Source organism: Aptenodytes forsteri, unplaced genomic scaffold (assembly GCF_000699145.1).
Source record: "Aptenodytes forsteri isolate BGI_AS27 unplaced genomic scaffold, ASM69914v1 Scaffold640, whole genome shotgun sequence".
Lineage (NCBI taxonomy): Eukaryota > Metazoa > Chordata > Aves > Sphenisciformes > Spheniscidae > Aptenodytes > Aptenodytes forsteri.
The window spans coordinates 165793-182411 of record NW_008794887.1 but is presented as its reverse complement, the minus strand read 5'-3'; the positions used below and the strand labels follow the sequence as shown (position 1 = coordinate 182411).

General features: G+C 50.7%; 1 protein-coding gene across 1 annotated transcript in view; it reads right to left on the bottom strand.

The window, feature by feature from the left end:
• Positions 1-2494: 2494 nt before the first annotated feature.
• Positions 2495-16619, bottom strand: part of PLXDC1 (plexin domain containing 1) — a 30548-nt gene continuing 16423 nt past the window's right edge. The window contains exons 7-15 of the mRNA XM_009274864.2: positions 16140-16258; positions 15834-15933; positions 14114-14209; positions 11875-11956; positions 9491-9551; positions 8428-8560; positions 6755-6790; positions 5435-5595; positions 2495-4268 (exon numbers count right to left, since the gene is read on the bottom strand). Coding sequence (XP_009273139.1) covers positions 4149-4268; positions 5435-5595; positions 6755-6790; positions 8428-8560; positions 9491-9551; positions 11875-11956; positions 14114-14209; positions 15834-15933; positions 16140-16258 — 908 coding nt within the window. The 3' untranslated portion in view covers positions 2495-4148. The remainder of the gene's footprint in view (positions 4269-5434; positions 5596-6754; positions 6791-8427; positions 8561-9490; positions 9552-11874; positions 11957-14113; positions 14210-15833; positions 15934-16139; positions 16259-16619) is intronic.

Below are 16619 nucleotides of genomic sequence, written 5' to 3'. Positions count from 1 at the left end.
TATAGTCTTGATTCAAACCTCAATTACATTAGTTTTTATCCTAGGCGTGTCCTGGGAACGCCTCCTGATAATGACGTGTTATTACTAAGACAGAAAAGGACATCTTAAAAAAATCCTTGTATTCTTATAGCGTAAATTGAAAGAATACAAGATGAAAATAATTCCCATCCTGCTTAGAAGTTCACATAACATGACCAATAATCCTTTGCATGTTTTATTTTGAAAACAAAGCAGTCCAAAAGGAAGATGGGGGTTTTTTTTTAATATTAAGACTGTATTCCATGCAGATAATCCATAGTAAATACATTGCATTAAAAGACAGTTAAAGTGCCTTTAGTCCCTCAAAATAGTCCAACTGTGCTGTAAATTCAAGTATGCGGAAAGTAGGCCTTTAGTTACTAAGAGAATATTTTTTGATCTGGGTTCTTGATGTCAAAAATGGGGGGGTTAGCCCCCAACTTTCATAGGAGCAGAACCAACCTCGCGCTGGTCTCTGAGAAACCCTGTGCTGTGTTTTCCCAACTGCTGAACGCAGATGAGTGGCCAAGGAGCAGATACGTGATGTGATTTTCTGCCTGATGACAGGCAGCTGCCTTACTCCCGAACGACACGCTCAGCAGTTGCCACAAACTGCCAGGGCACGGTGCTTGGAAAGACAGATGAGGAGCAGCAGCAGTTCTTTGTGTTTTTGCACCCTCTTTTAACCGGCTGAGCGATGGACTGAGCACAGCTAACAGCCCCAGCCCGTTTTATAGCTATAAAATATACAGGTCAATATACACATGTACATTATGCAGTCTGCTTTGAAGCAAGCCCAAACGCTGGGTTCATCAGAATCCAGAGGAAAACTCATGATGTGGCTAGAAAAGCCACGTGATTAAAAGCAAAATCAAAACCTTTTGATGTCATAGTCGCCATCGTCGTGTTCTTGCTTTGGCACTCAAGACTAGCAAGATTAACCGGCATCTTGAAGTCAGAGTTACACAGGTAGGAAAGGAGTATTGATCCTGATGCGTTTGGTGCAGCCAGCATTATACTTGCACCAGACTCTCCTATTCTCTTCAACATTAGAGCGGTACTTGGTGGTGGTAAAGGCATTTTTCTCTTTCTCCTAGGCATCAGCAACATTACCGTTGGGTTTTTCAGAATTCAATAGACCACCTCTTCCACTATAAAGCCACGTGCAAAAAATATTCAGAAAAGATTGCTCCCTGCTGACTCGCGAGCTTCCCAGATGTGAGCTTCAAGTGCCCAGAGCTAGACCTCATGTCAAAAGGTAGGACAGAGTATTTTTTTTCTCCTCCTCGAGACACAGCATGTAAGTGCCTTGCTTCTCCAGGCGAGGCAGTGGGAGATGCTGGTTGAATCCAAACCTTCAGCTCAGAGCACACACATGACTATGGGCAGTAACTTCTCCATCTACTCTACCACAAGGTCTTAGAGATGATGAATTGGAGCTGTTAACGCTCTACCTGACGATACCCCAAACCCTATTCCTCAGTAGAAGGTAGACCAAACATGTGTTGCACAGCTACAGAATACAGAATAGCCTGGTCTGTTTTTCCTCTTTCCTTAAAGGGGAAAAAAAACCCCAAACCCCAAAGCCTTTTTGACTCCAGACACTCAGAACTTGGCATCTGCCCTGAAGTATAGGTGTTTTACATATCCCAACTGTTTCTGTGCTATGGCACTTGGATGTTGTTATTCTCCACCCGAGTATCTGATCCTCTTCTGAATCCTTCTAAGATCCTGGCTGCAGTAATGCACCAGTGATTTATACAGCTCAATTGCACTCTATTTGAAGTCTGTTTTCTTTTAAATTTGCAGCATTTTAGAAGTCTTGGATGTTACCTAGCATTTCTAGGGGTTGTAGGGGAAGAGGAGTACCCCAAATCTTGCTGTTATTAAGAAAAACAGTAAAAACAAGGCCATTATTTGAAAAGAGTTAAATCCAGAGAAAATTCCTTACCAGCTCATAACCATTTCAAAGGAGATCAGATCCTGGGCAAAAACTAGATGACAGCATCCCTTTGAATTCTTTCTACTTCAGGGAAACAGGGGAAAAAACAACCTTCCAGTTGAAAGCTTTATTTGGGCATAAAGTTTATCTTCAAAATATGTCTAAAGAGAGACTGTCTGAGCCGTAACAACTTGGCACGACTCAGTCTGACTTACCCTGTTTGAGCATTTTGGTGCCTTTATGCCATAATAAGATGCAGCAAAAGTCTCCCTAGTGGCTATGTATGAGAAAGTATAATCTGGGGTCTAAATGCCACAAAGCATCCATATTTATCTTTAATGACTATATAAATTCAGCAGATGAGAAGGAAAACATTAATTAGACAGACCCTGCCTTTGCAGTAATCAACCACCAGTGACAGCTGAACCAGCCAGTGGATAAAATATGCACCAAACATGATTGGGGGAGGGTGCCGTGGCCGCGTGCTGGAGGACGGCAGCCGTGGGAAAGGGGCTCCCTGCCACCCCCCCCCCCCCCGGGGCCACCCCCCCCAGCCAGTGGATAAAATATGCACCAAACATGATTATCAGAATAAATAACTGAGGATCAAGAGAAAATGGAAAAAAAAAAAAAGAACGAAAAAAAGCCCCACACACCCACCACATTTTTTGGTGGGGGAAAGAAACTTTACCTTGCACTGGACTTTGGACTCTCTCTTTTTTTATACAAGCCTTCCTCAGTTTAGGGCCCAATCCTGCAGCTGGTGTCTGTGGAAGTAAGGTAGAGTATTTCTGCAGATTAGTCTTGAATTCTGATTGCACAGAAGGAGTAGAAAACCCTGAGAGGTCTAGTGTCGAAGCCCTTAGCTGGGGTCAGATTCTGGAATCACGATAGATGCACAAATCCAGACCAGGGGCCTATCACAGACATAATAAAATAAAAAACCAGAAAAAAATTCCACTGACTTGAGTAGGCTCTAAAAACTATGCTGTTAACAAGGTGATTTTTAGATTTTCAATGGTATCAAGGCATGTACGCCTTCACTCCTTATTTATGTGAAATGCCCATGAGTGAGCTTGGATTTATGTCAGGATTCAGCCCGTGGGAGGACGCTGCTGTTGCTAGTGCTCTGTCCCCATCCTCTTCCATCAGAACCTACTCTGTTCCCGCTGGATTAGTGGCCGCGCCACAAGGATGTATTCTGAAGGAACCTAAGATTTTTTTTTCACGCTCCATCTCCTTTGGGGTAAGGGTCATAGTTAGTAATTTAGCAAACTAATTAGATGCCAAAAAGTGCATCAGAGCCATTGGCTCACAAACATCCTGAAGCTGAATCCTCCACAGGGTTCTGCCCTTAAAATAGATCAGGTTTCCCTTTCTCTGGAGCAGGGGGTGGAAGCTGTTGCTTTGAAGGGAGGGGAGGGCAGGGAGTTGAAGCCATGGTGGTGGAAGACTGCAGGATGAAGAGACAAGGGGACAAGGCTTCTCGGCCACGAAGGCAAAATTAAATGTTGCCCGCCCCAAAAGAAGGCGAAGGGGAGAGTGGAGAAAGGGACAGAGCTGGGGAAGAGGGGAGGTGAGCCCTGGAGAGCCAACCTTACCTCTCCTGGGCCACCAACAGCACCTACCACCAACCACCCAGCCTCTCCCTGGAGAGGGGAAGAGGCAACCAGCCCGACTTTCCTGAGAGCAGGCAGAGCCAGCGTGCAGCAAAAAATCAACTGTTTTGCTGTCCCCAAGAGCCTGCTGCTTGAGGCAACTACGTATTTCGCCTGTACCAAGATTTGCCCCCCCTTTGCTGCCCCTGTTAAGCCTCCTGGTGGAGGAGGGAAGAGGTCAGCCACACGCAGGGGGGGAAAAACCCAACCACGAAACAAAAAACCCACGCCAAGCGAAAACTTTGACTGCACTTTTTTTCTACCGCCACATCCAGGGCTTCGGTGCCGGGCTGCAGGCGGAGTCCAATGTCGCAACTGACTGCTGACGCTGCAGGCCCTGCTGTCCCGTGAGGAAATCCAGGCAAGTCCCAGCCTCACATCGCCCTGACTCATTCTTTTCAAATGCTCCATTGGGTCTTTTTCCTCTACTTGCTGTTTCTTTTCCAAGAGGGGAAAGACTTTGCAATAGAATAACAGAAGACTCCAACACTTGAGACATGGGAGGTTCGAGATGCAGGGGGAGGAAGCGCTCAGCACTGTTCTGCTTCGACAAAGCCCTCCTTCTCCTGGCTGGCCGGCTCCACCTCCGAGTACGTTGCATGGTTGGTGTGATTTCGGAATTTCATGGCAGGCCAGTGATGTGGCCTTCGCTGTGGACAGAAACAAAGACCCATCAGAAGCTATGACAGAGCCTTTCACGCCAAGCCTGCAGGGAAAACGGAAACTCGGTCCTGAAACAAAAACAATGCTGTCTTTGTGAAAGTTTGACTTTTTATTAATAAAAATAAATTTTAAAAAATCGTTTCATGCTTAAAAGAATTCATTACAATGCATCGATCTCACTGAGCTGACCCGCTAACAAGGTTAAAATGGGGAGCGGGGAGGAAATGGAAATTTTAAGTGAAATCTCACATCAGCCTTAGAACAAGGGGGGCCTGTGCAGCCGAGGACGGCCACGGGCTTCCCGTGCGACCACATGCACGTCAGCCCTGTGTCTCCTCTCTATCTGCAAAACAGGGACAACCGCATTGCCCCTTCTCAGCCGGGTGTAGCTAAACGAGTCAAACATTGCCAAGTGCTCAGGTACTAAACTGGTAGAGGCCATGTAGATCAATTCTCTGAAGCTTGTCTCTGCAAACAGGACAGATGGAGGAAAGAAGAGCGTGCTAGGAAAAAGCCAGCGAGTGATAAGGAAAGGCTGAGGGCTAAATGTTGCTCACTCCCTCCGCAGCAGCTCCTATGCCAGGATTCAGCCCACTTCTGACTGCCTCGGGATCCTACACCAAGCGGTCTTCTGGCTTTTAACAGCAGATGGAGATTGTTGGACCCCCTATCTTTCCAAGAATTAAAATCTTCCTTTTAGAGCATTCACACCACCGCTTACACAGTAGCTGATGGCATGACATCTATCAGTAAAGTCTGACAATTTTTAGTCAACAAAATCCAGCTGGGCACTTCAAAAGGCAGCGATCTCAATTATGTCATAGCTCCAACTGAGCCCTCCAACCAGGCTGCGTGTCGACTGCTCATGCAAGCAGGTGGAAGAGCCTAACGTTGCATGGGGAAAAAAAGGCAATGTGTGAAAGGGAGCAAAATAAAACAGTGTGGGAGGGAGAGAGCCTAAGTTTAAAACATCGTCAACTGGAGGTTGGGAGATCAGCTGTGACTGTAGGGCCATGAAAAGAAACTCAGATAGGAACTCTATCAAAGTTCCTCTCTCCTCTTCTCTTTGCTCCCTGCTCTCCTCTAGAAGGTTAGGATTTGTGTTGATAGCAGAGGAAGAGAAAACCGGCCAGGGATAAGGTTCTCCACTCACCTCAATGAAGAACAGGGCAGCGTTGGAGGTGGGGTGGCTGTTGATGTAAATTCCAGCAAGGATAATAGCTGCAATGAGCAACACAGCCAGAACGATCCCCACGATAGTACCTGTGTGAATCGGGGCGCCTGCTTTCTTGGAAGGAAGGCTGCTTCCCACACCTGCAAAAAAGGATTCAGTTGAGTCTTGAACTGTGCTGAGACCTCGGTAAAAGAAAGGACAGAAAAGCAAAGGAAGGCAGGACCTTCCAGAGCTCTGCACGTACGACTGAGCAACTTAGCCTGCTACTGTCAGGCTCAACAAGAGGGAAAGATGCACCAGAGAGTTGTCTGAGCTCCAGCATTCCTTTTGGATGATAGCAGTAGCTGCTTTGAAAGAAGATTAAACCACCACCATGCAAGTAAACCCCCCCTCCAATCCATATTCTTTATATATTGGCTGCTCGCTCTGATAGAAAGCCGTTAGCCATATGCTGAGTGGGGTCCTCAGTGTGTCTTACTCGCAGCCCTGCAGCTTGCCCTCCGTCCTCGGCTATGAATATGCAATTGCACGGAACTACGGAGGGTGTATGTGGCACATATTAACAGTGACATTACCAGCCATTTGGGGAGCGATTTGGCTGAAACTGGGAAGATCATGCATTTCAAAGGCCCCATGCCTGCAAAGGAACTGGTCCTGCACCCAGTTTAGCCAGCTTAACTTCCCTGAGCTGCTTTCAGGCAAGAGGGATGGGCTTGTAGTTTGCATAAGACCGCAGTTCTAGCAAACCTGACATCAGGTGAAGAGGGCTCGGATCCTTCCCATACTCTGAAGTTAGTAAGAGCAGCCACAGTTCGGTTCCCTGCCCTTGGGGCTGCCGAACAAACTCAGACTGAGAAAGGCTTCACGGGAACAGAGATGACAAAGGCAGAGCTGAGCTAAAGACACTTTTCAAATTTGGATTTCCCACTGCTGTTTGGCACAGCTGGGGAAATTCAAGAGAAAGAAGGACTTTATATCTATGCAAAAACTGCAAAGAAAGGGAATTACATGGGAAGAGAAAACTCATCGTCTTAGTTTGCACAGCAGGACTAAGTGGGAAAAGTAGACAAACAGCATCAGGGTAAAACAGTTTGGTCCCGACTCTCACTTTTCACTACCTGAAATGGTATTAGTCAGGGTAAGGACAATAGGAGTCTTATCTTGATTACACCCCTCCAATCTCAGTTTCACCTGTCCACCCCGCTGACTGATCACAGCTCCCCGGTGCATTTGATTTCAGCGTAACATGTTTTCACTTGGAACGACCGTGAGCAGGCAGAGAGAAGATGAAGGGCTTACCTTCACTTCCTGCGTACTGATTGAGCTTCGTATCATCTACAAGAAGAAAACAAAGGCAAAAAAAAAAACAAAGTTAGGAGCCTTCTACGGTATTCTGCATGCTTCCCACCCGCTTTCATCCCTCTGTGACAGGGCCGCTGACAGAACACACCCCTTGCACAGCATTTCCGTGGCCAGTGACAGTTTTAAACCTCTGAGTTTGGTGGAAGAGGAAGGCACCCGGGAAACAACAGTAGTGAAAGCATGTGGGTTACGGTTTGTCGTCTTCCTTCACAAAGGTGGCACCTGGAGCACAAACATCTGAGGAAACCAGTCTTTAAATATGCTCAGTGTGCAAAGCAGAACAATAAGTGAATGCTGGATGGGGCCCCAGCCCCTGTGGGTGTCTGTGTTCGGACTACGGCACGTGCAGCAATACGCTGCTAATACATCCCAAGTAAATCAATGGGATGTTACGCTGTAGATATCTTCCATGGGGGCCCCAAATCCAATTCCATTCTTCACCTCATTCTGGAAGAACCAGGCTATATTGTACCAGGCTTTACGTCTTGATGGTCTCCACATCACCACCCTCGCGAGTCCAGCTGAAATCCTGATCCTTGGCTTACACGTTTGCTAGCTGCAGCGCTGACATGCGACCAGAGAGTCAGACACGTTCACAAACATCTCCAGGAGCAGAGCCAGCGAGCTGGGCTGGCTGGGGAGGATGCGGAGGGGTGGGTCCACTCCTTTCTTTTGCTCGTTCCTTTGCTGTGCTTCTCCAGATAAAGTTCGCTGCTTGATGCAGCTGGCTGTTTGTTTCCTTCCAAGATTACAAATTAACTTCATGCTTGACTATGTCACAGAAAGCCTCTTGTTCTTTTCCCAAGAACTGGCGATGAGTTGGAAAATAATCTCAGTGGTGGTGCTACACTCCCCCTTCCTTTAATTGCTCCTTTCAAAGTCAACTCTGTCAGCCAGGCGCTCCGTTCCTCCCCCCCAACTCCTTCCCGTTGCTGAAGGACAATTACTAATGTTCCTTTCTATTTATTCTAATTAGCAGTTTGCGTTAGGGACTATTAAGCAGCAAAATTGAAGTGATACCTGCCGCTAGGATCTGAGGAGCCAGCCCCATGTTAATAGGATTATCAAGCTTTAGAACGAGGGTGTCTCGAGGGAAACTCAGGTCCTTATGTGGAGCTTTCCTATGCTGGAACGAACCCCATTCCCGAGCAGAGGGCAATCACAAGCCTACGCTGTATTATTGCCAGTCTGAGAGCACTGGCAGCCCTGAGCCACCAGCTAGGACCAAGCACATTAAAAGCATGAGCCCCTATACACAGTATTAACCGCTGTTATGAAGCTGGGGAGTCTGTCCACCAGGGACTAGTTGCTTGTTGACCTTCACAAACTCGTAAAAAGGCTGCGATGCAACTGTAAAACTCTTCCCACCGGAGGGTTTCATCTCTCCCCTTACCACACCACTCCGAGTCTCACCCCTTAGGCTGCCCTTCCTTCTCCTTTCCACTGCCTCCTGTACTCACCCCTGCCCTTGTGCTTCAAAGACGGGTTTGATATTTTATTTACTTGGATATGAATGGGCTTTATGAGGCATCGGAGTGAAAGACCTCTCCAGGGATAAGCATCAAGGACGGGGTGTCCCTGCCACAGCTGCTCACCCCACCTGCCCCTACCTTCTGTAGTGAGACCGTCAATGAAGAGCGAGGACGCGGAGGTGGTGGCATCCTCATTCAGCGGTGAGAAAGAGCTGTCAGGAGGTGCTGAATAGTGGTCGCCTTCCAAATCCTCGCAGGTCTTCTCATCTGACTGGAAAGAAAATGAAGAACAGCTACTTTTCCTAGCTCTCTTCCAGCAAGAGTGCCAGGGAGCCAGTGGTGAGGACTGTGCTTCCCAGGCTTCGGGCTGCCGAGCCCTTGGGGTTCAAACACTGGAGTGGAAGCAGGGGACATGGTCCAGAAGTGCCAGGAGAAGTATGGGGGGTGTGTGTGTGTGACATGGAGGTTGGAGAAGAGGAGGAAAAGTTTGGGAACCACTTATGCAGGACAAATGACAATGATCTGGCAAGGTCCTACAGTCTGACCTCCTTGCATCACTGAATGACCTTACATAGGTCCTGTGACCTCCTTTTCCCTCGCTCAACCCTCTTGGTTAACAGGGAACAAAGCTGAGTTTTCAGCGGGGGGAAAAAAAAACCCAACAAAAAAACCCAAAGCAGAAACAGATGTTTCATTAGAGCTGATCTTTCTGAGACAAAGAAACTAGTTCATCCAATGTGGAGATAATTGTGCTAACAAGGACAAAAAAAAATCACAAGGGCTAATTTCTTCATGCTTGAGAGTGAGTGTCATGCTTCAGAAAGTCAAGAAAAAAAAATATCCCAGTGTACTCAAATGGCACCACTTGGTAATTTATGGAGGTCTCCGCATCTTTACTGAACATCCAGCACCGACCAGCACAGAAACAAGACACCAGCAAGGCAAAGACAGGTAACGCTGGATTAGATGGACCATCTTTTAACTATTCCAATAGAGACACCCTCTATTAAGTGGATCAGCGGTCCTGCCGTAATGGAAAAGGGATATCTAAAGGGATATTCAGTCTGTTCCAGAACAGCATGGGCCAAGTGGAGCTGAGAGTGAATATTTTGAGCTGGGATATGGCCATTGTTTTTTTCTGTAGTTCAGCGTCATTCCTAGCAGAGGACCTAAGAGAAGTGACCCCCCCTCTCGGTCTCACCTTCTGGCCGCAGCCGTAGGATAGCCACTCCTCACGGTATCGGTCAAAGCCGCTGGAACACCTGCGGAGAAAAGCAGTATTAGCCCGTGGCAGAGAGACACAGCAACAATAATGCTCATTTGCCCGCTCTACGCGAGTGGCATCGCTAATGATTTCTAAGCTGCCTAAGAGTCCCAAATGCTGCCCCGATGGGCGCCGTGTACAGACACTTGGACAAACAAGTATCTGAGGACTGGGAAGATTATGTACAAGTTGGTCTCCAAAGACATGGGGTTTCCAGTACAGCTGTGCTGGAAGGACCCAAATGTTCCTCTTCACAGAGGAGGAAAAGGGTCAACGCCGCTTCTCCAAGGGAAACGGAGAAGCAGAGAAATAGGAAAAAATATATAGACTGAGTATGAATTTCCATTCCCTGGACTCTGTGCCAGGGCAAGGCCATGATCTCCACGAGGGGTTTTTTTTTTCCAGAAACATCTGCACAGGAAAAACACATTAAAGAAATTACAAACGGCATCAGGAAAACACCAGCTAGAGAAATCTCTACAGAAACAGAGGGAATGAAATAGCACTCTGACCTTTGGAAAAGTCTCTGGGGACTACCAAAAGATGAATCAGGGGTTCAGCTCATACAAGCACTAATTTAGCCAACTACCAACCACTAAGAGAGGAGAAGCCACAAAACTTCAGGTCCCGCTGAGTCACTGAGATCTTTGCTTAAAGTACAGTTCCTGTAACGATTACGGGCTCAGCAAAAGCGAAAACACCAACTCCGCTGTCCAGAAGAGAGCTGAGAGGACTCTGGGGTTAAATCGCTGAGCTGGACTCAGGATATAAGTTCAAACCCTTGGAAGCCACCCTACCAACTTCCTTGGGAAAGATCACGTTGGCTTTGCAAAACCAACCTGGTTGAAAGCCAACAAGATAGCAGTAGGCTTGCTCTAGCCTGCAGTTTCCGCCATGCTTGCCACTTGTACTTTCCTTTTGTAACCTAAGCTCTTCAGGACCGAGCTGCCGACACGCAGTTAGGGCTGCAGGGAGCATGGCTTTTAGCCAAGACATCAAGAAGTCACCGTACTATAAGTGATAAGAGCAAACATCAGCAACAGCGACTTGGATTTTGGAAGATGGGGTTTGCAAACGCCGTGAATTTGGAATAAACAGAATGACGAAGTCCTTGAACGCTGGGATTTCAGCCCAAACAAGATCCAGGCTAAGCCACTGTATCCCGGGCTTGGTTTTGCTATCAAAGCCACATCTGGTTTCACGCATCTCTCAGCTGCGAGAACATAATATTCTCTGATCAGAAGCCATCGCCGAGCAACTGTCATTGAAAAATGATGTTCCCCTGGCTCAGGTTGTATTCCAGCCCACTGAAAGGCAGTGAATCAACGCCGATTTACAGGGTCGCTTTGCTGATGTCTCAGGATCTTTCCCTGTCCCAGCTGCCCTGCTCGTACCTTGCTGAAATTGCTGCGTGCAAGGAAAGGGTGCAAGTCTTGAGCGTAGTGAGAGAAGGGCTACAGAAAGGAGGAGTGAAGGTGCCCTGCGAGCGATGCCAGGGAGAGCCAAGGCTGCCCTTGCAGGAGGCGGCTGGGGAAGGGGGCCAGCCCGCGTGCCTTCCTGGGAGAGCCAGGCATTTCCCAAGCGCGGCTGTCCCCGTGCCGCCTGTGAGGATCTGTGTTACTGGGTCCTCTCCCCTGCCACTAGCGCTAAATAAATATTTCAGCAAAATCTCATTAAAGTCGCTCATGCTCCGTGTCGCGCTGCTTGAGCTGAAGGAGAGCACGGAGCAGAACTGCTGCATGGCTGGGACTGCAGCGGGGCCAGCCCCGTCCCCCCAGATCCTCCGTTTACCCCCCAAAAAGCAGCAAGTGCCCCCCTACCCTCATTGTGTCTCATCCCCGACAAAGAGGGCCTGTCACCCACAGCTGAGGGGCTGATGAGCGTCCCCGGGTCTGTGACCTACCTGCTGTCCTTCAGACTTGAGCGTGTCCCAGCCTTCCTGCCCTGCACTTCTGTCTGAAATCACAGCCCAAGCCAGGACAAGTTTCCCCCACGTTTAACCTCACTGACAAAAATGTGAGTCTTGCTTCTGGTCTCAACTTGTTCCAGCTGCTGCAGCAAAACATTAGGACCAAGAACCCCAGCCTCGGGAAATGTCTCCCTTCAACGGCTTGTAACCAGAGATCAGATCACCTCTTAACCGTGGCTATGAGACTATGAGAGCAGCACCCCTAAACCAAAACCCCACCCAACAAAAAAAGGAAACTAATAATAAAAGAGCAGCAACACCGATACAGGCATCAGACTGGAGTTGCACTTGCTCTCCCGGCTATAGAAGCATTAGCAAGAGAAGAGGTGGGAAGGAAACTCATCCCAGCTACCTCTGCAGGACGTGACACCAGCTGCAGTTGAAGGTCAGCTCCGAGGTCACACACATTTCACAGCTCTGATGCTGGAGACAAGCTGTAAAAGAGAGAGGAGATGCGATACGCCAGCATCTGCACGGGCACGAGGGCGCGTGTGCTGAAAGCTGGTGGCATGGGTAGAACCAGCATCAACAGATGAGTCTCTACCCCAGCCCCTCTCTGCAATGGACCTGCAGGACAAGGCAGCACCTTTCTAGCATGAGTGGACTCTCAGCCCATCTGTAAATGTCTTCCCATTCTGTTTAGCTGGGAATTAAAACACATCTGAGACTTATGCCATTTCTTATTGTACAGAAGGTTTTTCTCAGAAGGAAGGAAGCAATACAAACAGTTTAATCCTCTGTTGCTATGTCCATACTAAGTAGTTCTGCAAGAATATCTCACACTGGAGAGGACTAGCTGCTTGTAGAGTACCATCATTTGTTTGTCACCCTGTCTAGAAAAGATGGCCAAGAGGGCTTGCCTGCAAAAAAAAGTCAAGGAAACCAGCAGTTTTAACAAGTCCCTCGGGAGTCCCTGACAGCCCGCAATGACAGAGCCGAGAGCTGATCGGGTGCTGTGAAATACCAAGCGATGAAGGCAGAACACCAGAGGTTCACGTCCTGCATCGGGGCACAGGGTCCTGAAAGGCAGCAGCATCCCCATCCCACCGGGGACGCCTGGCACCCCCCCATCCTGACCCAGACACTCCATCACTTCTCCGTCCATGGGCTCCCCGGTCTGCCCCTCGCACTTGAGCAAACTCACCACCGCTGCTACCCAGGCCTGGGCTGCCCACGCTTTTCTGGTGTCCTCCAGTCCTCATCTCCTCCACTCTCCTGTCCTGAGCTTTTCCCGAGCAGACTGCCACGTGGAGGTCTTGCGAGCAAGCAAGGACCTCTGGAGAAGAGGCAGAGGCTAACCCAGTTCATCCACTTCTGACCTGAATAAGGCTAAAAATTAAACCCCCAGAAGAAAAAGTGGAGTCTAGCTCTCTCTAGCTCTGTGGCTCCTCTGAAGATATTGCTCTCAGCTACCCTAGCTGCTGGGGAAAAACAAAATAGTAAGTCTTAAGGAGAAAAAAAAATTATTGCAGAATGCTTATTTATGATCTGCTTTGCAGTAACCCTGCCTGCTGTTAAAATTGTCATAAAATACCCTGGGGAGACTGTTCAAATGCATAACCTTGGTATCTTTGTGACAGATTTACTCTCCGCTCTGTATTTACGGACTGCATGACAACTTTCCCTTGTGTGCATGTGTCCTTGGATCCGAACACTAAAAATGTATCATCTGTTTAACAGGATCCTTAAGAAATTTCATCCGAGTGTGGAGGCGTAGAAAATGTCTTGTAGACAGACCTGAAGTGAACCAGTGTCCAGCACGATTAGCTGCAGCTTATGGAGCAAAGAGGAGCTTCAGCTGCTGGACAGGTGGGAAGGGCTGTCAGTGCAGGAAATAAGGAGTCAAAGTACCGGGGCGAGAGGGGATCTACTGGTGAGCAGCAAGAGCCATCGACTCAGCTGCGCACAAGGAAGGTGCTGGCAGAGCAGCACGGAGCGCAGCTTGGGACCATAGCACATCGCTCCCAGGGACATCGTGCCTGGCACCACCGCTCTCATCACTTGGGGAGTGCCGAGCAAATCAGGTAAGGTGTAATTGCCTGCAGAGCCCTCCTTTATCAGCTTCTCCCATGCCAGCTGAGCTTTGCTGCATCCCAGGCTCCCGTCTCAGCTATGGAGCAGCCAGGCTGGCACGCATGTGGGATTTGCTGTTGGCTGAGGTTGACTCTGAGCTGATAAATCCAGACAGGGCTGTACGTACGAGACGTTCAGCGACAGCCACGCACAGACCTTCTTACAAAGGCAGAATGACTGGGGGACCCCAGGGCAGGGGCGAGCGTACCCTGGCAGACGTTCAGCGACAGCCACGCACAGACCTTCTTACAAAGGCAGAATGACTGGGGGACCCCAGGGCAGGGGCGAGCTGTACCCTGGCCGACAGCACACCCTCCCCTCCATGGCTCCAGCGCGCAGTAGGACCCCAGCCGTCGGGTGACGGATGGCAGCCATACCCCCTTCCAGCATACACTGAACCTGCCTCCTCCGGCCTTGGCTTCCCCCTTTGGCTGTAAATAGGAGGCTGTTGTAGTTGCTGGGTGAAACCACGGGAGGGAAACACGCTCCGGGGCACCACGCCAGCTTGTCCGACTTACTGGGCAGCGGGGTGAACTCCACGGCTGACATGTTGGTGATCTTGCTGGTGTCCAGCTCCACGCGATGATATTCGTAGATGGTCCGACGGCGGGACTCTGAAACACGGAGCCTTGGCTTTAGAGTGGGCACAAACTCACCCTGCACGCCCTTCCCCATCCTGCAAAGGGGTTTACCCCACGCGTGAATCCCAGCGTGCGCGGGGAAAGCTTGTGGGGCTGCTGCTGACTCCCAGCTGAAAGGCAAAGGTGGCCCCAGGTCTTGGGGTTGTTCCTGTGGGAGAGGACAGTGTACGGCGGCTGTCAGGCTGCAGGAGAAGCAATGCGGGAGGTGCTGGGGGGGGAGGAGTGGTATTAGGGCACAGATCGCCTCTTCTGTGTTTTGCTAGGAGGAGCTTGGAGCTCTGCCCCCCTCTCCCCAACCAGAGGCTCCCGATATGGATGTGGTCCAGTCCTGCATCGCTCTAAACAAACACGAAGCTGCACAACACATTGCTCGTCAGTGACTCACGGGGCTGCGAGCCTCCCCCGTGCGCAGCGCTCGCCCGGAGCTCCGCACCGCTCCCCGGGCTCCCGCTCAGCAGCTGCCTTCCCCCCCAAAGCCTCCTCCTTCCCCCATCTCCCTCACGCCTTGCCCCCTTTCCTTTCTTTCCCCTTCATCCCAGGGGCCAGAGGGGTCTATCCTGGATTCAGGCTTCTCCCAAATTTTCTCCCAGCCTCTGCCGCTAATTGACGTGGTGACACCAGCCAAGATGCTTCTCTGGCTTTGTGCCCCTGCGAGGATAATCAAACCTGTCCTTCCAGCACAGCCACGGCTCCTCGCTGCTCTGCTCCGCGCTTGGAGACCAGCAGATGAGCAGGACAACATGCTCTCCCCTCCTAACCCCTCCTCTCCTTCCCTTCAAGCCTTGTTTCTTCACCTCATTAGGTTTTTTCGTGCCCAGTTCTTGCATTTCTCCTCCGCCCGCTTCCCCTCACACCCCCGGGGCAGGCAGGAGGTACAGGCAGGGTTCAGCAAGCCCATGGGGATGGAGGGCACCAGCCTGGCGAGGGGCAGGCTGGCGGAGCGGGGAGGGGAAGAACCATCCAGCCTGGCCGAGGTTTTTACACAAACTGTTGTAAACGGGTAATAAATGAGGGCCAGATGGCAGGCTCCATAAATAACAGGGAAAAGCAACCGCGCCGGGTGCAGCGCCGGGAGGCAGGAGCGAGGTGGGGCTCCTCATGACAAGAGGGGATGGGAGAGGCTGGAAGAGCCTTTTCGGCAAGCTCACCCCATGCCTGCAGCTCACGGCACATATGGAATAAGCATGCGGACATGTATGTAGCCGTCCCCACGTCCTGCCGACACAGGTGCCGATCCCAGCCCTGCCCGCAGCAGCCATGCAGCACCCGTGCCATGCTACGTGTTCAAGGACAGTCCAGAGCAGCAGCGATGTGGCTTGTAGGCTCCCCTAAACCCCCATGCCTACAGGAACGAGGCACCCAGCACCCCCCCAAGCCTCTCGTCCATCTGCAGTCTCGTTTGCAACCGTTCTTCCCCTCCTCCTCATCAGCTGGAAATCACGAAGCGATAGCTTGGCTGCTCACAGCGATTCTGAACGCACTGGGCGAGAAGCACGAAGCCCTTTTGCCTGCAGCGCCTCGCCAAAGCACACAGCGTTCGTGGGCGGGGGCCACGCTGACCCGCGGGGGCCACCCAGAGCACAAGGCTGCGACTCACCAGGCACATCGGGAGATGGGTTGAGGATCATGAAGGCATCGGAGAGGCCAGCTTTCACGGGGTGCTGGGTGGCACTGATCTGTAGGACCGGCACGGGGATCTGCAGCCGGGGAGAGAGGGCGTGATGGACCCCAGCCCTACCCCGGGCTCCTGGTGCTGCTGCAGAAGTCTCCAGTGCTTTGGTGGCACTGGGAATGCCCGGACTCGGCACGTGAACAGTTATAATACCAGATCTCCTCCCAGACCCACAGGGATCCCCCGCAGGGACCCTCCTGCCGTGCCTTCCCCAGCGGAAACATCCCTCACCTCCTTGTACCCAAAGACGATTCTCCCGGTGCTGTGCAGGGCCACCTGGAAGGTGAAGCTGCCCATGTCCTCCTTCCCCTGAAGATAGACCTTGTCCCACTGCACCACAAAAACCGTCCCTGGGGGAGAGACCAGAGCGGATCAGTCTTCTCATCTCTCCTCGTCCCACATCTCAACAGACTGACCCGTCCTCTTCTGTCGGTGAAGCTCCGAGTCATCTCGTCCCCCGATCCCCAGCACATCACTCTGAGCAGACCCACCAACAAGCCCCTGCCAAACATCCCAGCCGCCCCTACCCAAACCCCCCCCTCCAGGCGCTGAACAGCCCTTGCTGCCCTGGGCTCCCCTTCCCCACACCCTCACCTGGCTCCGGCCCCTCTGTTTGCTCCAGAGAGCTGAGCTTTGCCCAGTTTTACGAGGAAGGAGCGGGGCAGGCAGGCTGCCTGCTGCTCTGCTCGTACCGCAGGCGCCGGGGGGGGG